This window comes from Chrysochloris asiatica, unplaced genomic scaffold (assembly GCF_000296735.1).
Source record: "Chrysochloris asiatica unplaced genomic scaffold, ChrAsi1.0 scaffold00092, whole genome shotgun sequence".
Classification (NCBI taxonomy): domain Eukaryota; kingdom Metazoa; phylum Chordata; class Mammalia; order Afrosoricida; family Chrysochloridae; genus Chrysochloris; species Chrysochloris asiatica.
The window spans coordinates 4074131-4101545 of record NW_006408610.1 but is presented as its reverse complement, the minus strand read 5'-3'; the positions used below and the strand labels follow the sequence as shown (position 1 = coordinate 4101545).

General features: G+C 48.6%; 1 protein-coding gene across 1 annotated transcript in view; it reads left to right on the top strand.

The window, feature by feature from the left end:
- Positions 1 to 27415, top strand: part of CCDC33 (coiled-coil domain containing 33) — a 136444-nt gene that overhangs the window by 45057 nt on the left and 63972 nt on the right. Inside the window, exons 4-11 of the mRNA XM_006866491.1 lie at positions 3198 to 3331; positions 7231 to 7340; positions 10373 to 10489; positions 14840 to 14931; positions 15872 to 15992; positions 23838 to 23967; positions 24756 to 24889; positions 26928 to 26999. Coding sequence (XP_006866553.1) covers positions 3198 to 3331; positions 7231 to 7340; positions 10373 to 10489; positions 14840 to 14931; positions 15872 to 15992; positions 23838 to 23967; positions 24756 to 24889; positions 26928 to 26999 — 910 coding nt within the window. The remainder of the gene's footprint in view (positions 1 to 3197; positions 3332 to 7230; positions 7341 to 10372; positions 10490 to 14839; positions 14932 to 15871; positions 15993 to 23837; positions 23968 to 24755; positions 24890 to 26927; positions 27000 to 27415) is intronic.

The window sequence follows — 27415 nt, the reverse complement described above, 5'->3', positions numbered from 1 at the left end:
TATTTCTTGTCTTCTTAATGACTTTTTGCTCTCTTCATGTATGATGTTCTTGATGTCATCCCACTATGCTACCAGAGCTCCTTTAGCAGTTCAAAACTACCAGCTGTCCCACCGGAGAAAGATGAGGCTTTCTGTTCCAGTAAAGATTTACAGCGTCGGAAACCCTGTACAGGGTGGCTATGAATCAGAACCGACTCCACAGCACACCACCACCACCACCAAGGACATATTCGGTATCCTGGTGTGGCATTGTAGGATAAGCACTTGACTGCAAGGTCAGTGTGAACCATAAGGTTGGTGGTTCAAACTTACCAGCCTTTCCTCGGAAGCCCTATACAGGCTTGCTATGAGTCAGACCAGACTAGATGGCACTTAACAACAACAACAAGGGCATATTCTGCAAGCCAGGCTCCTGCCCACAGGCACACAGCTTTACTCAATTCATGAGCCTAGAGCCCAAGACTACTCTACCTCTCCATCCCATCACCTCTGGCCTCTGGCCTCTGGCACCGTCATCTCTGCTGTCATGCCTTGTCTAGGTAGGATCTCGAGCTCCACTCCTGCTCTAACTTCTTGATGGTCCTGGGATCGCCTGTTGCTAAAATGAAAGATAAACTACTTCCCCCTTTTTTAGTTACACATCTTCTACGATTACAGTTGTGACAATCACAATTAATCCTGCTAACAGTTACTCACAACTGATTCATAAAATTCTCTCCCTCTCCTCCCCCAATCCCCTTTTACCAGCTCCATCTGGAGAAGAGGAAAACTATTCAGTGGGGAGTCTACCTTAGCCCCCTCATTCTGAAACTAAGCACACTCATGAAGGCTTGTTAGACAGCCGCTTCATGCCTTTATAGCCCCATTTTTTATAGCCAATGTCTAGGTTGCCCGTACCTATCACCCTAGTTCACTGAGGAAACAAGCTTGTTTCTTGATATGAAGAATCCTTCCATTCCGATTGGAATTTTGAGACAAGCACCATTTATAGGAAGATAACTGAGGCTCAGAGAGGGGACCTAGCCAAGAGAGAACCCTGGTCTCAAACCCAATTCTATGTGATTCCAGAGCTACTACTCTTTCTAGCTGGAGTGGAGGGTCAGAGAAAAAGAGGAAGACCCCCAACAAGATGGATTGACCTAGTAATGTAACAACTCCTCTTTCAGCCCTAGCTAATCAAGTGGCAGCATCGATGGACTCAAGCATGGCAACAATAGTGAGGTTGGCCCAGGATTGGGCAGTGTTTCATTCTGCTGTACATAAGGTCACTATGGGTTGGTACCAACTCGATGGCACCTAACAACAACAACAACTCTTTCTAGGACTCCGCTCCTTGGTCACAGTCAGTAGATGCCCATTGGAGACAAGATCATAGATGGGAGAAACAGAGGAAGAACAAGGGGCCAGGTTGTGGAGGGGTAGGCATTAAGACCAAGATCTTTAGTGCTTTGGGGTGATACATGCTAATAATAATGATGGTGATAGTGGTAGTGAACACTTTCATAGTACTTAACAATGTGTTCAACAGCAAAACTGTCAATTTGAGGACTAAGGTGTGCCTGACCCAAATCATGGTATTTTCAATAGCCTCATAGGAATGTGAAAATTAGACAGTGAATAAGGAAGACCATAGAAGAATTGGTGCATTTGGATTATGGTGTTAGAGAGGAACATTGAAAGTACCATGGCCTGCCAGAAGAACAAACAAATTTGTGTTGGAAGAAGTACAGAATGGTGAGATTTCATCTCTCATACTTCAGACATGTTACCAGGGGGGATCTAGAGAAGGACATCATGCTTGGTAACATGGAGGATTGGTGAAAAAGAAAACACCCAATGAGTGGCAGTAGCAATGGACCCAACAATTGTGAGGATGACAGAGAACCAGGCAGTGTTTTGTTCCCTTTGAGTTGAAACTGACTTGACAGCACGCAACAACAACACTGTATACATATGTATAATATGTATAAGGCCCTTTATACATATTAATTCACTTCATTTCCATAACAACCTTGCTGGATGGGAACTATTATTATTATCTTTTTACAGTGAGATTGTATAACTTGCCCCAAATCACACAGCCAATTGGAATGTGAAGCCCAGGCTGTCTGACTCTTGTTGTTGTTGTTGTTGTTAAATGTCTTTGAATTGGTTCTGACCCATAGAGAGACCCTATATAAGGTTTCCAAGGAGCAGCTGGTGAGCTTGAGCCGCCGACCATGCAGTTCAAACAGCTTTGCAGTCTGACACATTAACCCACAGCGCCACACCAGGACTCCTGTCTGACTCTAGGGTTCCGGTTTTAATCAATACAACACACTGACCCTCAGAGTCAAAGTAGACAGGAAGTCCTCAGGAGGACCCCTAGAGCTTGGCAACAGGTCTCCCATGAGATAAATTATCCACGATTGTCTGCAGGAGAAGCAAAACGCTGGGTTGAGTGAGGAGCAAGGGGAAGAGGGAATGTCAGTGAAGTTCAGAGGACAGAAACAGAAGCAAAGGCGGGGAACATGTCAGTCTCCTGGCCTCCAAGGAGCACTCTGGCTGCACTTCTTCCAGCACAGATCAGCTAATGTAACAACTCCTCTTTCAGGCCCAGCTAATCACCTCTCTCTCCAACAGAAGTGTTCTCTCTCTCACCCAATGTTTAATGGTTACATATCGGGAGATTTATCCCCATACCTGTGGGATGCACTGAGAGGCAGAGGGCCCAAGTTCCTGCCTCACCCAGAGCCCTGCACACAGTGGGCACTGCAGACGACAGCAGCAGATGTGTGCTCTGTAAAAGGACACAGAGCTGGGAATCTGGACCAGAAGCTTAGGGAAATGAAGGTCAAGAGAGAGGAAAGCTAGGCAGCCTGCCTGGAGACTTCCTCCCACTGAGCACATGGGCTGGTGTTGGCAAGGACAGGAAGTCAGACAGGCCAGGCGTCCTCTCCCATCTTCACCCTTGCCCTGGGCCTCTGAGGCCTGAGCTCAAGTGACAGTCACAGCAAGTAGGAAGGTGGACAGAGTGGTCACCCAGGCAGGCAGGCCAGCCAAGGAAAGAGGCCTGGGGTCCCCTGGGCCTGGGTGACAATCTTGTCTGCAACTGGAAGGGAGCTTATCTTTTGCTCAAGATTTACGAATATTGGGGGCAGAGGAGAGCAGTAGGCAGGACACTCTCTCTGACTCACCCCTGCCCATCCCCTCCCCAGGAAAACCACTTCTGAGGACTCACAGAGCACGAACTCCAAGGCAGTCACATCTGTGACCTCAGAGCCCACCAGGACCCCCATCTGGGGGGACACAGTGAAAGTAGAGATCCAAGCTGAAGATGCTGGGAGAGAAGGTGAGGCTGGGGACTGGGTGAGGGTACCTGGGACAGGGTGTGGGACCCAGACAACCACTTAAGATAGCAGCAGAACCACTCAGCTGGAAGACACCTGAACACTTCCTTGGGCTCAGTTAAAAGCATTTTAAAGGGGAAAAGAAAGTCATAATTCTGTCATGCCTCATCTCCCCAGCCTGCTCGAAAAATGAGTTGTTCCACATAAATGATTTTCCAGACAATGAAAGCTTATCTTTTTTATGATTGTTATTATTTTCCTGGTTGCTTTTAGTGCTGTTGCAGCATCAAGCACATTACAGCCTCCTAGCACGTCCACACACATCATTCTTGTAGAGCCGTAACCTCTCAGGAGGAACAGTGCTGCTCCATTGCTTGGATGAGCAAACTGAGGTGCAGGGAATCTAAAAAGCTTGCTCAAGTTCAAGTAATGATATGCAGAAGGTCTAGGACTCGGCATTATATGTTCTCATAAAGGTTCTATCCAGAGTTCTATCTGCCTCAATTCAATTTTTGTTTTTTGTGTTCTTAAAAATGCACCTAGACAGGATCCTTGTCCCTGTTTAGGCTCCCGGGTCACTGCATACCATCAGAGAGGAATGCCCGGGGGCTTCCCAAAGGGTGGGGTCTGCTCTTGTAGAAACCAGTTAACAGCCCTCCACCCTCAGAAAGCCCTTTCAGTCCCCTTGTTTTGGCAAATTCTAAGCATTGATAGATAATTTCAGTGTTTCAAGACAGGGTTTAGACGAAGTCCCCAGGCACCCACATACATGCATACATGTGCACACACTTGTACTTTCACCTCACGGCCCATCTGGTTTCTGCTTCTGGGTGAAAGCTTGAATCAGGCACACAGTAGTTCTGGTAGCTTCTGCCATGGCTGCTGGCACTGTTAATAAAGACCCAAGAGGTGCTCAGTGACATCTCTTGTCTCATATTACCAGAAGGACCTCCATCTCCCTTCCTGCAGGTGGTCCTCTCCTGAGAGAACAGACTTTGCCCTGTCCGTTGAACACTTCAAAATCTTGTCAAGCTCTTGGACAGAAGGCATTGGTTTTCCTCACAAAGGGGCTGTGAGACTCAGAGGCGGCTGGGGGAGGAACAGCGATAAAAAGAGGAAGCTAGCTTTAGGTCAAGCTAGAGAATTATTTTTTTCTGCCTCTAAAGGGATAGGCGGAGCTACTGGGATAGTTGAGAAAATGCAAAAGAGGATTTCATGCAAATGCATGTGTAAGCATGTCTTTGTGGGCGCCTGTGTGTAGGTTCCTGTCTAATATGAACATTGTGTGTGAGCAGGTACATGCTGTATCTGGCCTGTGGGCATGCATATGTCTGTGTGCAGGTACGTGTCAGTGCACTTGGCTGCAACAGTGTATTGAGTGTGTGCTTGGAAGTGTCTGGGTGGTGGTGAGTGCCTGGCTGTAGATGAGCACATGCAATTTGTGTGTTGTGTATAGTATGTACACATGGGTGTGCATTTGTGTGATTGATGGAAAGTTGGGTGTGGTGGTGAGTGCACCTGGGCTGAAATCCTACCCTGGGCTTAACACAGGGGTGACTAGAGGAAAGGATGAGATGAGGTCAGTGGCCTTGGGGCCCATCTGCCAGAGATGAGGGCAGGGGGGATGGGACTACGAGGGAATGGCAGGCAGGGAATATTGGCAGGCGCCTCTCTGCAGATTGAAGTAGCTGGATGCTTGTTGGAACCTGGTTAAAACCGGTTGCTGTGGTGATATCTATGGTAGGGGGTGGGGGAGGCGGAGGCCAAGCCAAGAGGCAGAGGATGGGTGGGCGGAAGCATAAGGATGTGTTAATGAAAAGTGAAGGGGAGTTTCAGATCCTGTGTGAGGGCCAAAGAAGGTGGGTGGCAGAAATGACTTGTTGGCCATACAAAGGGAGCAGCAGGAGGTTAGAGGCACAATTCTCAGAGAAGCTGATGAAGCATGTTTGCAGCACGGTGACAGAGTGGGGGAGGGGAATGGACAGCAGTCCCCCCAATTACAGCTTATCTGCTGGTGGGGGCAGCAGTAATGCAAGACACTCATCACTTGTCCAGCCCCTGAGAGTGTAAACCAGGTCTAGGGACTCATGGAAGTGGACAGGAGAGACTGCAGCCTCCACAACTCTTGTGGCTTTGGGTGGGAGCAGGTGAATTTCCTCAGTTTGGATCAGGGCTGAGTGAGTTTATAGAGAGCTACAGAAATTTTTGTGAAGTGCTATCGAGTCATTTCTGTCTCATAGAGACCCTGCGTAGGGTTTCTGAGGAGCTACTGGTGAACTTGAGCCCCTGACCTTGATGTTCAAACCGACCTATAGTCGAGTGCTTATCCTACAGCGCCAGTGGTAGCTATAAGGATCACTTGCACAAAAGTTCATCCCTACAACAATCCTAGAAGAGAGACAGGGTTTGTTGTTTTTTCAAGTATTAACATTTTTCAGCTGGCTAAGTTAAGTGACTTGGCTAAATGTCACAAAACAAGTTGACATCTTGATATTAGAACCAAATCCCTTGCCTTACCCTACTTTCTTCAAGTCAACCCAAGAAATTTGTTGCTCTCCCTCCATCACCCCATCTTCGCCTTTTCTTTGAGCATGGATCCCATGTGGTCAGCTTTTGAGGAGCCTTGACAAGTGTCTTCCCCTCTCTGTGTTTCCAGAGTAGATAGAGGAGGAGGGGGAAAGGAAGACGGTCAGCTTCCTTCTATTCTTTCAGGCCCAAGGGACTCACTTCTATGTCCAAATGACCCATGACCCACCTCCTATGTCAAAATGACCCATCAAGCTCCAAGTGACCTAGAACCAAGGGGATCCCAGCCTGCTGAAAATAACAAGGTTGGCAGCTGTCCCTGAAATACCACCCCCTACCCACCCCACGCTCCCACCCCCAGCTCAAAGAGAGAGTCAGAGAGCTCTCTTCTCCCTCATCTTCCCTTTCCAGTTCATCGCCAACTTCTTTTCTTTCCCCCTTCCTCATCCATCCACCATCCTCTCCTTCCTTTCATCCCCCATCTCCTCTTCTTCAAATCAGACTTTCAGAGTGGGAAGAAGCCTTGGGGTCCCTGAATCCAGTCTCCCCCATCAACCATTTACTAGCTGTGTGATGTTGACCAAGTGGAAATGCTTTAAAAACAGAGGTACTGGTTTCTACTCAAGGGGCTGTGTCTGAGATTTCTTGAATTCATGGCTGAGAAGTGCCATCCTTAGCTGGAACATGTTGTTGTTGTTGTTGTGTGCCTTTGAGTCAGTTCTGACTCATAGCTACCCTAGGTGCTCACAGAATAGTGCCACTATAATTAATTTACATTCATTCATATTTGGATCGGCCAGGTGGCATCATTGATGGACTCAAGTGTGGCAGCGGTGGTGAGGTTGGCCCAGGATCGGACATTGTTTCGTTCTGCTGTGCATGGGGTCGCTATGAGTCGGTTCCGACTCGATGGCACCTGACAACAACAACAACAACATCATATTTTCCTTAGAATTTATTCCCAAGTTTATGCCTTTTAATGACAAAATGTGATCTCTTTGGAGAAAGTTTATCAAGAGGTGCATTATTCCTTGTGTTTAGATTAGTTTTCATTTATTTGAAGTATGTTTTATTGATATTTGTATTGAAGAATTTCTTGGCCAGATTACTTTTTCTTACTGAGTCTCACGTAGGAGAGATCCCACCTTTCCTGGACCTTAATAGCATCTATTAGGGGCTCAGATAGTGCTTATGGGGTTGTAACCTGCACATCTCCACATGCACATGTGTGCTCCATGTATATTCATGTATACTGATTCCTCAGCATGGCCCCTGTGCCTCTGCTCTCAGAAATGTTGACTACTTCTCATTATCTACCTCACTGGAAGGTAAGGTGGTCATCTCATCCTGACTCTGTTTCCACTTCTCTCCCCAGATGTGGTGTTCACGGTGGTGGACAACAAAAAGAAAGAACAACTGCTGTCTTACCAAATTCCCATCAAGTACCTGCGTGTCTTTCATCCCTACCACTTCGAACTGGTGAAGGTGAGTCAGAGCTCTGGGCTTGGAGCTCACAAGGGCCTGGGGCAGGCAAGCAGAGAACTCGTGGGACCCACCTTGATGCCCCCAGCTCTTCCCAAGAGTAGCTCTGAGCATCCCATGCTCATTAAATGAATGTACCAATTAAAGATGTATTCTGATTTCACATAGGTTAAAAGAGAAGAGTGTATCTAAATATTGAAGAGATGCAGTATTGACAGAGTACCTACTGTGTTCCAGGTCCTGTGCTAGACACTTTGCTTACCACCTCTGTTCCTCAAGGTGGACTCTGTTTTGTATACAGGGGACTGGGACTTGGGGAAAGGAGTCTTCTCACTCTGGATCACAGAGCTAGTGAGTGACAGACTTGAAGGTTGTTGTAAAACATGACATTAATCATCCCTCCCACTGCACTCTCTACTCAGCTGGGTTCAGAAATGCACTTCAGTGGTCACACAGAACTCAGACACCATGCTCACAGTTAAGGGGTTTATTAGTGAAATGTTCAGGGTACAGTTCTTCCAGTCAGTACAGCCTCTCCTCAGCAGGGCCCACAGTTAGACTGCTTTCTGCCCACACAACAAAGACAAAGCTCTTCTAGGATTGCTGATAAATGCTCAAAGACATTTGACTCCACCATAAACCTCAACCCAAAGACTCTCAGCTTAGGTCTATGGGCCAGCAAACCTAACTCCACCAATTAAGTGCCTGGAGGCACCGCATTCTAAAGCTCCTGCTCAAAGTCACTCCGCGTAACTTGCTCCTTGGGATGGGAAGTCCACTGCTCTGTCTCGTGTTCTAGCTCTTGGTTCTGTTGCTGCTGCTCCTCTGTCACTCCTCTGGTATGACAGCTTCTGTTGCTAGGTCAAAGAGTTTCGACTCACTCCACTCCTGGTTCTGCTTTAATGGTAGTGAGATCCCCACCTCCATTTCTGCTTCTGAAACGGTTCGTTTTATCCTCATGCTAGAGTTTCATGTTTTTACAGTTGCAATAACTGCTAGCATCCAGAGCTGAGTCATGTCATCTTTTTAGTCTCTTCTCCCATTTTCTCTTACCCAGACCCGTCAGGATGAGATGAGTTTGGTGGGAGTTGCTAAAACTAAGGCTAAAAAAAACCCACATTAAATAATTCACTACACCACAAGGGTGGACCCAGATCACACAGTCTTCTAAGCCAGTTCTTTCTGCGCTACCTCCACACACAGCCTGGGGAGAAGAAGGCCCAGAAAAACTGGGGTATGTGAGAAAGAAAGCATTTCATGGATGCAGCCCCATAATGGGGAACTGGGACCCTATATCCATGTCTTGAGCCTCCCAGACCAGCTCTTCTTCCTAACTTCTTTCCCCAGTGTTGATTAGTGGAAAGGATAAGTCACTCTCGGATTGTTTAAGTACTTATAAAGCTCCTACTGTTTGCCAGGTCCTGGGTCAGAGATGAGCAGAAACATCATATTCAGAGCAAGTTGGCATCTTGATACTAAAATTAAATCCTTTGCTTTACTCAACTTTCTTCAAGCCAACCCAAGAACTTTTGCTGCCCTTCCTTTTCTGCCCCCTTTCCTTTGAGCATGGATCCCATGTGACCAGCTGTTGAGGGGCTTTGGAAAGTGTTTTTCCCTCTGTTCCTACAGATCCCTGTCATGGTTTAGAGAAAATACCAATCTGAAGCCAGATTATCTGGGTTTACTAGCTAAAATAATCTGATACCTGATAGCAGTAAGTCTGCTACTTATTAGCTAGATATCAATAAAAACCAGTTATCAGTGAGTTGGTTTCAACTCATAGCCACCCCATATGCTCAAAAGGGTTTTAGTAGTTGATTTGGGGGGAATAGCTCACTAGGTCTCGTTTCCAAGATACCTCTGGATGCATTTGAACCTCCAAACTCTTGGTTAGCAGTTGAGGACTTTAACAGTTTGTGCCAGCCACAGACTACAATGTCCACAGGAAGCTTCCATTCCCCATCAGCAAAATGGAGGCAATATCCTTTGTAGCACGATCATTTGGAGGATCAAATACAACACTGGCCGTAAAGCACCTAGCAGGTAGCAGACACTCAGTTTGGGTTTGTTCCTCTCTTCTCTCTCTCATCATGGACCTTTCTCTACAACCAGAAGTATATCTAAGGAATGAGCAGGGCAGGCATGTTCCCTGGGTGCCGCTTGAAGGAGGGTGCTGCTGAGCAGTTTCTATGAACATTGCCAGTTTCCACTGTTAGCCGTGAGAGAACATTCAGCAAGTTAAAACTGATACCTTCATATTAGAAACCCTCTATGGGTTCGCAGATCACTGTGTGAGCTTGCTCTGCTGAGTGTAGAAAAAGAAAAGGCCTAAAAAAAATGACTTTGAATACATCACAGTTTTCATCCGTGAGAGCAAGGAAGGTACAGCTGTCATTTTCAGGCAGTGCCACAATGTGTTAAGTAAAAGATGGAAGAGCTTGACTTGTATCTTTGAACTGATATGATGGTAAAATTATTTAAAAGATGGGTGCCTGATGTGTGGGCAGGGGTGCAATTTCAGTGCTTGCTATAGACACTATTCTCCATAGATATACCTCTGCCTGCCACTCTTAGTTCTGGCCCAAGGATCTCCACCTTCCCCAGACTCCAAGAGGAACCCCAGATCTACCTGACAGAGCCCAGGGCAGCTTCAGGATGGGGCATCAGGACAGGAAAGCAAAGGACCAGAAAGACCAGTGAGCTACCCTGGGAAACATAGCACTTGAACATGAGTCCATCAGTATCACCCAAGCCTCTTACATTCTCGGCCTTGTTATCACATCTATACAAAGAAAGCAGGCCAGCCAGCCAGCGCTGGTCCTTGTGAGGGCGATGAAGTATTCAAATGGAAAAGGGAAGATTTATTTATATTGATCTCTTTGGAAGGGCTCATAGGGACCATGAGCTTTAATTATCAGCTTGGAGCCCCAGTGGAGCAATGTCAAATGATTGTCTGCAGAGAGCTGGATTTATGGCCAGGGTCAGCCCTCTCCACACTCGTCTTCTTGTCTTCTTCCCCACCACCCTGTTCCCATCCCATCCAGTCTGGGAATTCTGGTGAAGCCACTTCTAAGACCCAACTGTTTGCAACAGTCATCCGGAAGGGCAGCTTCATCCCACGCTACATCGGCAACAATCACACAGCTCTGGAGGTACTGAGAGGGGTAGGGTACCCTGGGAGGGATAGGATGGAAGGGAGACCAAGCTATAAGCAGACCCCCATGCTCTGTCCTTGGTCACCTCTGGATAGCCTAAGAGTGTGGAGATGGGGTGTCTGGGGAAGAAACCAAAAAGACACTGGGCCTTTCAAAAGAAGTCGTTTGCAGACAAGCCCTGGGATGACAGAGATGATGATGATGCTAAGGTTTCCCAGAACCCTCCAGGCACACAGCCCTGCCCTAGCCTCTCCTCTCACTGCCCTTGGAAGTGAGAGGCAGGGAGTTTAACCATAGTTCTGCTCCTCCCACCCTGTCGCCAGCCTTGCAGAGAGGCTGCCAGGCTCCAGCCCACTGTGCTGGATCTCCTGGGGAGAGTACTATGTTCCCCACTTGGCCCATAGTCCTAGCTCTTTTCTATCCCATCCACTCTCTCCTGGGGTGGCAACCCCTGACCTAGGACCTAGGGTCCCCAAGCAATAACTTTAGAGCCTCACCACCTTTTCTCAAATCCTGTTTCTAAATAGATTTGACTGGTCTGCTAATTTGATCTGCATCCATTCATCCAAGAACTATTCACAGAGTTTCTTCAGTGCTAACTTTCACCTACAACTCCCTTTCTCCCACTCCTAGGCCTCTAGCTGCAGGAAGATCTGGAAATGCTATGGACAGACAAGGTCCAGGGCCTTGCCCCCACTCCCCTTTCTCCTTAGACTTCAAACTGCCCAGGAATCTTATCAGGGTGGGAGCCAGTGGAGTTCAAGTTCTGGTCTTCCCATGCTCCACCATGGCTGATCCTCCCCAGAGCCCTGGGAGCCTGGCAGGGCAAGAACTGTTCTTTAGCCCCATTTCGCAGCTGGGGACACTGAGACCTAATGGAATTCCAAAGCTCTGGGTCCACATCTACTTCCCCATAGCCACCCTTTGAATGCCAACATGTGTCAGACCTGAAGGCACCCTCGGCTCTCATTTCTTCTCTTCTCTCTCTTCTATCATTTTCTTTCCTGAAGACAGCAGCTCACACACAGAACCAGAAAGAATGGCAACAGCTTGACGTATCTGTCTCCAAGTCATACCCCACAGGGATGGGTCACATCCCCAAAACCCAGACCGAACTTTAGATCTATAGGGGGCAGCTGTGGTTTGTCTCACCCCCATCTCTGGTCCCCTAATTTGCCTGGTAAAGGTGTGGAACACAGACCCAGAAGTCTGGGCCTCCCTGCCTAGCACAATGCCACAGCACAGATGCCTCCCTGTTTGTACTAGAGGTGCAGCATGTAAGCAGATGTCTGCTTCTAGTGGCAGGCAGGCCCACATAGTGGGGGGTGAAGGTGCTTCTTCTGTTACTTGCTGGGCTCTGTCATGAGCAGGTGCACTTGGACAGCTGTCTCCTTCACACCTGACCAGTATTAACATAAAACGGGTGTAAATTATCACCACAGTGCCCACTGCACCTGTCAGAACCACCTTCCAGCCATTATACCTGTCCCGTGAGCAATAGGACTTGATAGTTCTGCAAAAAAATTCCTCAACCCCATCCAAAGTTTGAAATTCCACCATCAGATGCTCATTCTTTTGAAGATTGTGAAGGGGCTTTCAGTCTCTAGAGGCCCAAAAAGGTCTTAAATAATTTAAAAACTAGTTGCCATCAAGATTACTTCAAACTATGATAACCACATGTGTGTCAGAGTAGGTCTGTGCTCTGTAGAGTTTACAATGACTGAGTTTTGGCAACTAGTTCACCAGGCTTCTGAAGTACCTCTGGGTGGATTTGAACTTCCAACCTTTCAATTAGTAGCCTGGCAATTTACCCAAGCTAATCATTTGCATCACCCTGAGTCTCTGAAACACCTTAAGAACTATTTTAAGGCTTTAATAGCTCACACTGTGTGGGATTAGCTGGCATTCAGCTGGGGGAGTTGCTAAGAAAGAGGAGGAAAACCTGAAAGCCCACCGTTACTCGTCACTCATAGTGATCTCATAGGAAAGAGTAGAACTGCCCCATAGGATTTCTGAGACTTTACATCTTTGCTGTAGTAGACAGCCTCATCTGTCTTCCTCAGAGCAGCTGGTGGGTTTGAACCATGAAACCTTGCTGTTAGTAGCCCGGTGCTTAACCCACTGTGCCACCAGTGCTCCATAAGAGTGAGGGTATTCAAACCAGCCCCTACTCCTGTGTCCTCTCCTCCCATGAAGATCAGAGCTAGAAGGACTGGGGAGATTACTGTCTAACCTCTGAATGTACATTTGAGGAAACTGAGGCCCAGAGTGGAGTGGGGGCTGAGGCCCAGAGTCAAGGTCACACGGTGGTCAAGCTGGAGGGTGGGAGGTAGAGGTCATGCTGCAGTAGACCTAGCAGAGCCTCTACCCATCACAGTTGTGCCTGAGGCGTGACCTTCAGCTGTGTCCAGGGCTCCAGTCCTTTCTTCTTCCTGCTTTTCTTTCTTTCCATCAGCACTATGTAATTAAAATTCCTGCCCATCCTCCAAGACCAACTCCACACACACACACACACACACACACACACACACACACACACATCCCCACACACACTCTCTCCCTAAGGCTATTGCGTGGCTCCTCCCCTTTCCATGTGTCTAAGTTTCTCTCTTTCACACTCTCCTTTGTTTTTTCCCCTTTTCCCTCACTGGTATTACATTCATTTATCCACCAAACATATATTGCGCTCCTATTCCATAGCCAAACATTATTGCTAAAAGTTGTAGATAAGTCGCGAATCAGCACTACAGGGCTGACTCTTTTCTAGTCCAATGGACAGAAAAGAAACAAGCAGTAAATGACAATAATCACAAGCTATAGTGATAAATGCGGGGGAAGAGAGAATTCGGGAGCTGGAAGGAAAAGGATGGGCGGACGACTTAGGACCGAGATCAAGGAAGGCATCTCAGAGGTGGTGGCAGTTAAACTAAAGGCTGAGAAAGAAGGAATCAACCATGATGGGAAGGGGTCTGGGCAGAGGAATCAGCACTTACAAAGACTTTAACACAGCAATGAGCTGGGCATGCCACAAGAGTGGGAGAAAAAAGAGGCTAGAACAGAGATGGGGGCTAAGGAGTTGGCAGAAGTGAAGGTCAGGAGCCAAAAGATAAGAAGTTTTTGGGAGGGCAGTGGAGGTGAGTCAGGACAAAATCCATGTCTTCTCCCACTGCCTCCCCAATGCTTAGCCCAGAGCCTAGAGTAGGTGGTCACTGAGGGCTGGAACAAAACTTTTGGCCTCCATTCCCTGAGGAAGCTGCCCAGGGACCTGCTCTGACCTTCCGCATGATGGCCTCTTGTTGGGAGCCCTTTCTCTGCCTAAGTGTTTGTTGGTGTCCTCCGAAAGCTGTGCAATGGAAGTCTAGAGACAATATTGAGGACTGAGGTGCAGAGAGGTCTTTAGAGGGGAACAGTGGGCTGAAAGATCATTGGCATATGATATTGACTGTCATTTGATGAAGCAAAAGGAGCCCAGAGGTACTGATGTTTGCGGTTCCATTCTAAGCCACCAGCATTCACTGGGCAAGGTCCGCTGTGAGGCAGCCACCATGCTTGGAGATTTCAGGAACCTTAATGTGGTTGGCGAAACCAGACATGGTTTACAAAGTGTTCTCACAAATGATCTACTCAGAGACACCTCACAACCCTGGGAGGGAGCCAGGACATGACTTTTTTCTTTTTTTTTTTAATGTTTTATTGTGAATTATGTGATAGTTTACATGGGAGAACATTAGTTTTACATTCATCCTATCGTATATCATTTCATTGCTATGGTTACAATCCCCTCCATGCATCATCAACCAACCAAAGGGTATACCCTGCAAGCCTGCCCCCCGGTCGTCAGCACACATCCCCTCTCCCTCTCTGTGTCTAAAGTCCCCAACTGCTCCATCTCTCCACATCATCATCTCTACCTCCATCTCAGGCGTCACTGTTTCTCTGGATAGGGTCCCGCTCTCTGCTCTTCTCCCTTGATGGGCCAGGGCATGACTTTGAGCCCTCTGTAACTGATTGAAACTGAGAGTGGCCAGGGTCACCCACACCCCAGGAGCCACAATGCCCTCATGCCCAGGCCCGGTCTCCTATGCCACACCCTCTCCCTAAGAAAAGTGGGAATAAAAGAGCCACTACTGAACCACAGGATGGAAAACCACAGGCCGTAGCCACAGGCAGACAGAGAAAGTTTCCTGGAGGAGGAGGGTAGCCCTGCACAAAGACAGAACCAAATCCAGCAGGGAGGAGGAATGAGCAGGAACAGCGGTGTGAGGCTGGGATGAGCCATTCTTCAGGGAGAAAGATGGTGGACGGCTTGGCTGTGTGGCTGGGTTTACCTGCCTCTTTTTTTCCCAGGTCTTTCTCCGGGGAGTCAACGAGCCCTTAGCCAACAACCCTAGCCCTATGGTGGTGACTGCCCGAGTGGTTCCCAACTACAAGGAGTTTAAGTGAGTGGATGCCCAGGTGGGCATGGACGAGAAGGAAGGAGAGGGCAGAGGACAGATGATGGAGAAAGGCTGTCAGTGTTCTAGAGGCTGTGATTCCAGGAGCTCTGGAAACTTGCCCTCTCCCCAAAGTCCTTCAAACCTCCCCACTGGGTCTGAGAGCCCAATACGCTTCTCAAAGCAGAGCATGCCTTCCTTTCTACCACAGACTGGGGGTGGGGGAGAGAGGTTCTGAGTGTCTGCAGCAGGCCTGAAGAACTGAGCAGCCCGTGTGGGGAGGAGGAAGACAGGGGTCTCCAGTCCCTGCCCAGGGACATCTCAACTTAGCCATTTAGACATGGCTAAGTCCTGGTGTGGCGCTGTGGGCTAATGCGTCAGACTGCAAAGTCATTTAAACTGCAAGGTCAGTGGTTCAAGCTCACCAGCTGCTCTTTGGAAACCCTATACAGGGTCGCTATGTGTCAGAATCAACTCGATGGCACTTAACAACAAGGCCACAGAGCTCTGGTAGTGTAGTGTTAACAAATCAGGCTGCTAACCTCAAGGTTGGCAGCTCGAAACTACCAGCTGTTCTGTGGGAGAAAGATGAGGCTTTCTGCTCCCGTAAAGATTTACAGCCTCAGAAACCCTATGCAGGGTCACTATAAGTCGGAACCAACTCCACGGTGCTTAACAATAACAACAAGGCCACAGAGATGCATATTGCGTCGCAGGCAAAACCCATCTGTTGACCAAGATGAGCTTTCCCCTGGCTTTGGCCAACATCCAAAGAACCATAGCTCACCACCTAGGCCACTCACTAGGTGGGCCACTGGACTCTCTTTCATGCATCAATCTGGTGACTCCAAACTGGTATCCCACGGCTGCCAGGCTTGGACACACAGTCAAGAGTGCTGGCCACTGTGAGCACTCCTTGCTGATCCCTGTTTCATTGCCTGTCCAGGCTCAGCCAGTTAAACCAGGACCCAGCATCCAGGGGGCTGCCCATCACCCTACTCTCCTTCCCTATCTCATCAATGATGAACTTCGATGTTCCTCGGGTCAACAAGAATGGATGCCCTCAGGTATGGCCGCTTCTCTTATTCTCCCTCTCACTGCTTCACACCTATAACTAACCTACCCATTCATCCATTCACTCCCTCAGTCAGTCATTCATGTAACTGTTCATAAAGAGTGTGGATTCCCACTGCAGAAGCCAGGGCTATGCTTGCCTGTGCTATGGGGAAGCTGCCCTCAGGGAACTCTTTGTCTGGGGCAGATGATTATCACACATGTGAAGAAACTAAACATCAACACAGGGCCTGTAAAACCTAATAACAAGAGGGGACGGGGAAGCTTCCAGAACTATAAAAATCAGAGGGAATAGAGATTAGGAAGGGCACCCGGGGACAGAAGTCTTGAATTTTGAATGGAGAAGAGGGGAAGTATAGGGCAATTGAGAACAAAAAGAATAGAGGTACCAGGGTGGGATACACATGACAAGATACATACCAGGTGGGTGAGGAAGGTTGTGTGTTTGTGCATATACATATGGGGGAGGAGAGGACGATCATAGCTGGGTCCAGAGGAATGGCTGGGTGGACCTCCGACAGAGACTGTACCCTGGAGGGAGCTTGCCCCACACAATGGTTCCAACATTCCCAGTGGCCTTAAAGAAGACTGGTACTCTCAGACTGCCGTGACCTCCTGCTACCTGTCCACCATTGCTCATGTCTGGCATGGCAAAAAGAGAGCCCAGCTTTCATTTAAGAGCAAAGAGGTTTGAAGAAAGCTCAGACACGGTAAGAGTGATGGCGTGGAGAGGGGTGGGATGCAGGGGGACCCTGGGGAAGGAGGCTTCAAACCCAAACCAATCCCCGGCCTGATTTCCCCAGAGTCAACTCACACATGGCTCTGCATTTGCCCAGAAAATTATGAACCAATCAGCAGACAGTCCCAAGGGATAGGAGGCACTGCCTTCTTTAATGAGTGTGCCCCCACCCCACCCCCCGGATCCTCTGGCTGCCTTGACAGCCTAACTCATCTGGATCTAGGCGGTACCCCTCGATACAGATATTTGCCCCAATACCTTTTGCATATATGGGACACAAGGCTAGAGATCCAGTAACAGCAGTAAGAAGGTTTGCTGAAGATCACCCAGTACCATGGCAGCTGGGGCAGGTTGAGAATTCTCTGCCAACTGGCCTAGAGGTACCCAGGCATCTGCAGTGAGTGGAAAGAAGGTGATGGAGTGGGCAAAGGCCTTAGCTAGAAGGGGCACCAGCCAAGCAGCTCTGGGCTCAGAGCTCCATCCCCTCTCCAAGCTTCAGTTCTCTCATCTCCACGGTTGTAGGGGTGGAGTGGTCATTTCTGGAACTTGCTCTCTCTGATGATATTGTAAATCGTTTGCATTTGGCTGCTAACCTAAGGATTAGCAGTTGGAGCCCACTCCGCAGTGCTTCTGAAGAAAGGTCTGACAACCTACTTCTGTAGTTTACAGACAAGAAAACCCTGTGGAATTCTCTGGAATACATGGGGTCACCATGAGTTGGAGTTGGCAGGAGGACAACAGGCTTTGGGGATTTTGTCCTCTCTGACATCTTGGGATGCTGGGATTTTCCTCCAGGTGCCCCAAGGCCAAGGGAGTTTGAGGATCTAGGAGACCTCTGTATGACCTGTCAAAGAAAAACAAATCCAGACTTTGCTAGGGAGAAGCTTTATTCAAAAAGAAAGAGTGTTGCAACAGGGAACATTTTCCACACTCAGAAAACTGCAAGCAACTCAAAATGAAATAGAAAAGGACTTTTCTTTTGTAGGGTAAGGAGGGGTATGCAGAGATAAGTAGAATCTTTGGGGAGAAAGTAGGACAGGACAGGAAAATGGCCACTGGGTCTGACAGGAAAAGTGTCTCACTGTGGTCAGCAGAATCCCAGGAGAAACTGATAAGGGGAGGAGGGCAGGGACTTATCTTTCTGTTTAGTTTTTGAAATTTTTTAGTGCTTTCTTAGGCTGGGGGGGGGTTGGTGGCAAACCGAGTTCAGGGGCCTATAGGAAGGAGGAAAAGAAGCCTGAGTAGAGTTTGGTCCAAAGGATAAGGCATGGGCAGTTGTAAACATTTCTTTCTCACAATCTGTGTGACCTTGAGCCAACAGGTCTGCAGACCTACTGATTCTTACCTAATTCAACTATTGTTGTTGGTTGCCAATTCATGGCAACCCTGGTCCTACACCACCCTCTGGTTGGAGAATCAGACCCATGTGATCCCAGAGGGTTTGCACTGGTGTTCAGGATTGAAACACCAGGGCTTTCTTCCCAGTCCATCTTAGTCAGTAAGCTCCACTCATAACTGTTCTGCATCATCACAGCACCCAAGCCTCCACTGATAGACCAACGCTAGAACCCAGGCCTCTGGCAAGGAGGGTGAGAATTCTACCACTGAAACAGTACCAGTGCTACTGGTAAGTGCTGTGCCGTAGGTTCTGAGTCATAGCAACCCTGTATAGGATTTCCCAGGAGCAGCTGGTGAATTTGAACCATCGACCTTGTGGTTTACTGTCCAGTGCTGATCCTCTACAGTGCCACACCAGGAGTTAGGAGAACATAAAGGGAAACTATGTGCAAAGCATCCAAGCCCAGGGTGGAAGTCAAAATGGAAGTCCCTTTCAGAATGTACCTCCCCTAGCACCAAATGCCCCATGGGAGGACCGCCTCGCCATTGCCTTTGTTACGTATGACTGCAAGAAACAGAAACGGCAACTCAATCAATGCAAAAACAAAGAATATTCATTGTCACACTTCACAAGGAATCCTGAGGGTGCCACCAGAAGTGGTTGGTTTAGTTGTTTGGCCGCATCCTTAAGGCCAGGACCTTTCCAACACCCCAAATTGCCATCCTCAGCTCGTGGGGACAAAAAAAAAAAAAGACCACACTGTTCAAGGACTCCTACCCAGATTATGACCAAAGTCCTGGAGAAGACAGGACCCACTTCTCTTTGGGTATGATGTTTATGAGAAACTAGAACTCGGCCCAGCAACCCCTCAGCCAACCTCCCCTCTTGTTCTATTGTCTAGAATTGGGTCACATGCACTTGCTGAGCCAATCACTGCTGTGAGTGCAGGAAGGGGGACCTGCTGGCCTTGAGAAGGAAGGGCAGAGAATGACTGTGCGGTGGGCAGTCTGCTGTGTGTGCGCTTCACCCCTGGCGAAGGTGGTAGACCCTGGAACTCTGCCAAGTAGAAGCAGAAGTTGGTGGAAAAATGACTTCACCTGGGGCAGCCTGCTAAGCCCAGAGTGGGGCAGGACATAAGAGTCCGTCCTACATCCTCACCCCACACCTTTGAAGGGAGTCATTGCCAACAAGTTGCTCCTGTTGACTTGTCCTTCTATAGAGCTGGGCCTGAGACCCTCAAACTTGTGCAAACCATCATCTCCTCCTCAGTCTCCACAGCCAGTCTCTTCCTGACATCTCAAGTGACCCTTTTCAATCCTCACTAACCCTACCGTAGTGCTGGCCTTGTCCTCGCTTGTCTGGACCATTGCTGCAGTCTCTACTCGGCCAACTTCAACCACTTTCTGAGCAGCCGGCGAAGTCCTGGTGTGGCGCTGTGGGTTAATGCGCCAGACTGCAAAGCCGTTTGAACTGTAAGGTCAGCGGTTCAAGCATACCAGCTGCTCCGCAGAAAACCTATACAGGGTCGCTATGGGTCAGAACCGACTTGACAACATTTAACAACAACAACTGAGCAGCAGGCAGGGCGGCCTTGTCCCTGTCACCTAAAGGATAAAGATCACAGGGCCCTGTCTCCAGCTTCCTGTCTCCCTGCCTGGATTCTCACAGTGGTTCTCCACACCCTTGCTGGCCTCTCTCATCTCCCAGCCTTGGCTTCTGCTGCCCTTTCAGCCTGGAATGGCTTCCCCCCTTCTTACCCACTGCCCTCATCCCTGAAGTCGTCCCTTCCCCAGGTCAGAAGTTTCTCCATGACATTCCAGCTGCCATAAACATAGCTCCAGACCTAGGCCTCTGGGGAGCATGTGACTGACTGTGTGCCCACTCCCACCCCCACTGGCAGACTGGAGCTCCAAAGGGACTGGCTCTAGCTTCCCCCAACCCCTGTGCCCCACAGCACCCCACAGGTGTGAAGGTGGAAAAATCCGCCAGTCAACATTTGCTGAGTTTAGCTAAATTGAAATTTCACCTTCACAGCAAATAATCAAATGTCTCCTTCAACCCTCCCAGTCTTTCAAGGTGTGGAGCACAAGGCATTTCCCAGTGACAATAAGAAACCCAGGTCATAGAAAGGAGAAGGGACTAAACAGACCTGGGACCAGAGCTGAGGGGTCCTCACTCCCTCAAGGCCCTGTGACCAGCATCAGTGCCAGACACTGTTCTCAGGGTGGTTGGCACTATGCCTGGACAAAGCAAGCAGTGGTGGGTGTAGGTGGGCCCTGGGGAAAATGGGAGCAAAGACTGTGGGCTCGTGCACTGAAGGTTCTGTCCCCAGGGAGAGCAGGTCTGCCACTGTGGCTGAGGGTTAATGGCTTTTCTGAAGACCACAGCTATGGGCTAATCACATTCCTTGATGCCACAGCATGATGTGGCCTTTCCATTAGCATTACAAGCAACAGCTCCCCCACCCCCACCCTCACACATCAGCCTCTAGAATCTTTTCCAGGGCCCTGGCATCTCTGCTGGTCATTTAACATTGGTCCCTCCCACTGACAGACGCGCGCGCGCGCGCGCGCGCGCACACACACATATACTCGCTGCACACACATGAGAGACAGACAGGCAGACAGGCAGAGCCTCTGTCCTCAATTCTTGCCAAGGTCTGAAGGGATCTTTCTGGGGAACTAACTATTCAGGGAAAGGGCTGTGCCCTGCTGGGTAGGTGCTCACCACCCTGACCCCTGACTTTGTAGTTTCCATCTAGACATTATCAGCTTCCAGAGGGGACAAGCAGTGATGGTGGTGGTGGTGGTGGGCCAACTCACAGTGGCCCGGCACTGGGTTTCTGAGGCTGTAAATCTTTATGGGAGCAGAAAGCCTCATCTTTCTCCAGAGGAGCAGCTGGTAGATTTGAACTGCTGACTTTGCGATTAGCAACCCAATTCATAACCTACTATGCTACCAAGAATCTATTAATGAGCCTCTTCCAGGGTGAGAGTCGGGGTCAACAGCCCTGGACTGAGTCACAGGACCTTGTTGAGAACCCCGATGCCTGAGAAGTGGCCCAAGGCCATGTGGATGCTCCTCTGACACCCAGACATGAAACCCAGATAATGGGGTAGCTCTGGGTTGGGATAGTTTGGGGATTCTCCCTGAAAGTTAACTCTCAGGCATAGAACCCAAAACTAGCTTTTCTGGCCTAGTTTAGTAGCCAAGTGCTTGCTCCAAAGTCTGCTCCCAGGGACACTCTTAGGACCCCAAGTACTATTCCATGTTCAGGTCTCCATGGCCCCAAAGTGGCTGCAATGCATCTCCTCAGGTGCAGGGCAGATACAGCTGAGACATGGTCTGGGCCTTGGAGACTCTGGGCAAACACATTAGTGTGACAGGCATCAGGGCCCTGCCACCTGGGGAGGAGGGACACACTCGCACTGGTATTTCACAATTCTGCATCAATAACTCCGGAGCTGGCGGTACATTTGTGCTAACCTTTTAGAGCGATGACTGATTCCCGCAGGGCAGAGGGAGGTGGGAGCAGCTGCCACTGATGCTGACAGCCCCTGGCTGAGGACAGAGAGGAGGCAGTGACTTAGAGTCTGCAATGCTGACCCCCAACGCCTCCCCACCTCTGCTGGTTCCAGGCAGGGCTGCATGCTGGGAGTTAGAGGTGGAGACCCCCATCTCTCAGTCCCCACAATCTCCCTCTCCAGCCCTGCAGATGCCCAGCCTCCAGCTGGAGAACCCTCAGCGTCCATCTCCACTCTGCACACATCTCCACACTTTGGTTTGTGGTGTTGTGCCACCTAGAAGGTCTTTCTCTCCTAACCCCACCCGCCCCCAAAAGCAACTGCCAAGTCCATTCCAGCTCATAGTGACCTTAATGGATTAAGTAAAATTCCAGCTCATAGTGACATTAATGGATTAAGTAAAAAGGGTCTCCAAGAGTGTAAATCTTTACATAAACACTCATCTTTCTCCTACAGAGTGGCTAATGAGTCTGAACCTTGTGGTTAGTAGTCCAATGCTTAATTCACTGCACCACCAGGATTTCTTTCTCCCCTGTTGGTTGGTTGGCTGTATGTCATGGAGTTGGTTCTGACTCATAGAGACCTTGTAACTCTTTACAAGAGCAGAAAGCCTCATCTTTCTCCCAAAGGACAGCTGGTAGTTTCAAACTGCTGACCTTGAGGTTTGCAGCCCAACTCATAATCACTATGCTACCAGAGCTCTGTCCTTTCTCCTCTGTTGTTGTTGTTGTTAAGTGCCGTCGAGTCGGTTCTGACCCATAGCAACCCTGTATAGGATTTCTGAGGAGCAGCTGGTGAACTTGAACCGCCAATCTTGCAGTTCAGGTGGTTTTGCAGTCTGGTGCATTAACCCACAGCACCACACCAGGACTCCTCCTTTCTCCCCTACACCCTACCAAATCTGCCTTCAGAGCCTTCCTCTGGCCCTGTCTCCATCAAGAAGGGTTTTCTGACAACCCACAGGAATGTCTTGTAGAGCTCCCTTGTTTGGGGATCACAGTTAACACTGAGGAACACTGGTGGTGCAGTGGTTAAGCAATGACTGCTAGTCAAGAGATCAGCAGTTTGAACCCACTGGCCACTCCAATGACCCTAGTGCTCTGCCACTGTGGTGTAGCTCTACTCTCACACTGGTACAGGGTCATTATGAGCTGGAATCGGCGCAATGGCACATAGACAGTTATTGCTGTCTTGCTTAGTTGTTTAAATACTGCCTGTGTGAGCTCAGTATGCCATCAAGTACCCTGAATGCCTGACACCCTGATCCAAAGACCCACTGAGGCTCAGGCGTCTCAAGGACTTAGGGCCTTGTGGATGGGGCTGGGCAGCCTGTGGATAATAAGGACCTGGTTGTAAGAGCTGAGTCCTATCTTGGTATCTACAACATCACCAGACACGGGTTGGAACATTGATGTAACTCTTTAGGAAGACAGTTTACCGATAATGAACCCAGTGCCTTAAAAGACGCATGTCCTTTAACTCAGCAAAGGAATCCTAGTGATACGGTGGGTTAAGCATTGGGAAACTAACCAAAAGGTTGGCCGTTTGAACCCACTAGCTGCTCCAGGGGAGAAAGATGAAGCAGTCTACGGGGCGGTTCTACTTTATCCTATAGCATTGCTGGGAGTCAGAATCAACTCAGTGGCAATGGGTTTTTGATTGGTTGGTTGGTTTTGTAGTTTGCTGAAGCCATTTTATAGCTAATGAGAGTTTCCAGTGATTCTACATATGCTTTTTAAGTTTTAATGATTAATTTTTTTTAAAGGCAGAGTGCTAGGATTGTAATTCTATTAAATAACAGAAAAAAATTCTATTAAATAACAGAAAAAAAAAGTCCACCATCTTATGAAAGTCATCCTCAGTGGTGGTGGTGGTGGTGTTGTTGGGTGCCATCGAGTCAGTACTGACCCATAGAGACCTTATGCACAGCAGAATGAAACACTATCCGATCCTGGGCCAACCTCACTACTGTTGCAATACCGGAGTCCATCAATGCTGCCACTTGGCCAATCCATCTCATTGGGGGGGGTCTTCCTCTAGGCATATAGATATTGTTTTTATTTGTATGTATTTTCCCAAACTTATTCATTAAGAGTGTGTTTCTTCTATAATTGGGACAGTGTGACATATATAGACACACACACAACCAAATGTCATCTGACTTCCTAATGCGGGAATTAGGAAGTGTGACTCCACCTCCTGTGACTCCACCTCCTGCCCCGCCCTCTCCTTCCAGCTAACCAAGCCCGGGGGACCCCCAGAGCAGCCCCAGTGGAACCAATCCTTCCTCTTCCAAAGCTGTGATGGAGCCACCAACTTCTCAGGAGACACAGCCCTGGTCTTGGAATACTATTCATCTTCCTTAAGTAAGTGTCCCCTAGTGCCACACCAGGGCAGCCAAGATGTCAGGAGACATGAATGAAAGGGTGTTCTGAGCATCCCCACCTCTGCCTTCTATAGTGATGGGTCAAGTGTCCCTGATTCCAAGTGCATGCAGACAGGTGGAGGAAGAGCCTAGGTGGCATACTTGCTAAAGTGGCATAGAGCAGGATGTTGTTGTTGTTAAGTGCCATCCAGACAGTTCTGACTCCTAGCAATCCTGTATGGGCTTTCAGAGGCTGTGCTGATAGGCTTTTACCACGGACCTTGCAGTTAGCAGTCCAGTGCTTATCCTACAGTGCCACACCAGGACGAGTGTCCTATTCCCATAGCAAGTCCATACTTTGGGGAGGTCTGTGCTTTTTTACTGTGCCCATCAGTGAGGAGGGAGGTCGGTGGGTCACTCAGACCTCACAGCTGAGTGAGAAGACAGGACTGAGGGATCAACTGACCTAAGACACTGTATGAGATTGAAGCCCCCAAAAGCCAGAGGCAAGGGAAAGCTGTATCAATACACAGAATACTCATATGTTCAGGGTTGGCCATGAATTCTGGAAACCCTGAAGAGTGTGGGGAAGTAGAAGGATGCTTGTGCAGGGAAAGGCCAGGAGGCAGGAAAGCAGGTGGGAGATGGGATACGGGAGAACAACATGACTGATATCAAAGAGCAGCAAACAGAAGGGGGATGAAGTCGATGAAATCAAGGAAGCAGGGATGGAGGCTTTGGCAAGAGCCTGAGCTAATGCCAACCCCCCACCCCCCCAATCTACTTCAGTGAAAGGCAGTGAGCCTTGGACCTTCAGCCAGCCCCTGGGCATCTCCGTGTTGCCGCTCAAAAGTCGTTTGTACCGCAAGATGCTGGCAGGGAAGGGCCTGAGCGGACTGCGCATGGAACGGCTCCCCATTACCGTGAGTCCCTTTTCCAACACACCCCACCCCATCCTACCCCACGTCCACAGGAGAGTTTGGCTTCTCAAATAACTTCTACCAGGACACCCACTAGGGAAGCTGGTAAGTGTCAGGGTATCCCAGGAACACCAAACTTCAGTCTTCACTCTGGGGTCAGTAATGAACCCACCAGAGAAACCGCTCCTGAACAACTTGAGGAGAATCAGGGCGAAGCCTGTGAGATAGTGACCAGAGCTCAGGCTTCAGTCAGACAGACCTGGGTTCAAATCTTTCCTTGGTCTCTTCCTCATTGTAGAACCTGAGGCAAGTCACTTAACCTCTCTGTGCTGCAGAATCTTGCTTTCTAAAACGGAAATAATGCTGGAAGAACAGTGAAATAAACGTGAAGTGTCCCGTGCATGAGCTCTCTGAATAAGGAGATAATCCAGAGCATCTTGAGTCCAAGTTCCAGGTCCACCATTTACCACTTTGGGAAAAGTCTTGCCATTTCAATGCCTAAGTTCCCTTGTCTGTAAAATGGGTATATAGTAATGATATCTTTCTCATAGTTGCTGTAAGATATGGATGAGGAAATAGAAGAAGGGCTTTCAAAAGTTTATGGGAAAAATTCCATTGTCTCTTAATTTCATTTTCCACAAACTTTTTGAAGCTCCCTCTTAGAATACACCCTCAATAAGAATTCATATTATTATCATGATCTATTTCTGTATCAGGGAACATGGGGGCTCCATACAAGCCACAGGTCCATGGTTCGAGCCCACAGGAGAAAGATGAGGATTTCTGTTCCCACAAAGATTTAAAACTTTGGAAACCCTATACAGGGTCATCATAAATTGGAACCGACTCAACAGCACTTAACAAAAACAACATTTCTGTTAGATGCTATCGAGTTGGTTCCAACCCATAGTCACCCTCTGTACAACAGAATGAAACACTGCCAGGTCCTCTGCCATCCTTACAATGGAGCCCATTGCTGCGGCCACTACCCATCCATCTCATTGAGGTCTCACTCTTTTGTCGCTGACTTTCCACTTTACCAAGCATGATGCCCTTCTCCAAAGACTGGTTCCTCCTGTTAACATTTCTATACAACCTTTTCCCCTAAAATACCTATGGCATCCTAACGTGATTTTTGTTGTTGAGTGCCACCAAGTCGGGTCTGACTCATAACAACCCCCTATAGGGTTTCTGAGACGTGGCTGGTGTGTTTGAACCACTGATCTTGTGGTCCAATTCTTATTGTATGGAGCCACACCAAGACTCCTTCTAACATGATTATTATTGTTAAGTGCCATCGAGTCAATTCTGACTCACCGAGACCCTGCATAGGATTTCCAAGGAGCTACTGGTAATTTTGAACCACTGACCTTGTGGTTCGAACCAACCTTGCAGTCCAGTGTTTTATCTACAGCCCCATCCCATTTTTTGTTGTTTAGTGCCTTCAAGTAGATTTCAACTCATAATGACCCTGTATAGAATTTCCAAGGGGTGGCTGACAAGCTTGAATCATGACCTTATGGTCCAGCACATTAACCCACAGCGCCACACAAGAGCACTTCTCCTTCAGTCAGGAAATGAACCCGTGGGGGTCTTCTAAAGGGCTTGGCCAGTCAAGTCTCCTATGAAGTTGGGAGATGTGGGTGTGGAGGTGGTGAGGGTAAACCAGGACTTTAAACTGGTTCCTTCAGGTTGAGAAGTTGAGAAGTTGCCTTTCTACCTATATATATGGAATCGGAATCTACATTTTAACTAGATCCCCAGGAGATTATTATATAGACATATGCTTATGAACATAAGAATTCTTATGCCTATATCAGAATCCCCAGATGATCTTATTAAAATGTAGATTCTGATTCAGTGTCCCTGGTGTGGAAATACAAATTCTCAGCAGGGGGTTGAACCAGAGCCCTGAGGTAAACAGAGGCAGAAGTCCTCTCCCACTCACCTGGGCACAGCCCCAGCAGACGGTGGGTAGAGCTGAGACAGAAGCTGCCGGGCCAATAGCCAGCATGGTCTGACTGCTCCCTTCTCTACCCAGGACACTAAACTGAAAACTATAAATGGCGAGACCCCCACAGTGGACCTCTCCCTCCAGCTGCATTCCTCTGAGGTAAGGCTTTGTGTGTGCAGATCAGGGTCTGGCAGACATGTGGTGGTTCCACAGCCCCTCAGTGGTTCCACTCTCCTTGACTATTGTTGCTCCTAGTCCGGGGCTGGGGACCAGGGGCTCTCCGGGAGTAACTGCTGCTTCAGATGGAAATGTCTGAGGAAGGCTGAGGTTCAGGAAACCAAAGAGAGGGCTGAAGTATCATTGTTCTTATCCCGGATATGTTCTTGCTGGGTGGCCATTGGATGTAAATAGAGCTCTGGTAGCGTAGTGGTTACGAATCGGGCTGCTATCCTCAGGGTCAGCAGTTCGAAACTACCAGCTGTTCCACTGGAGAAAGATGAGGCTTTCTGCTTCCATAAAGATTTACAGCCTCGGAAACCCTGTACAGGGTCACTATGAGTCAGGACTGACTCCAC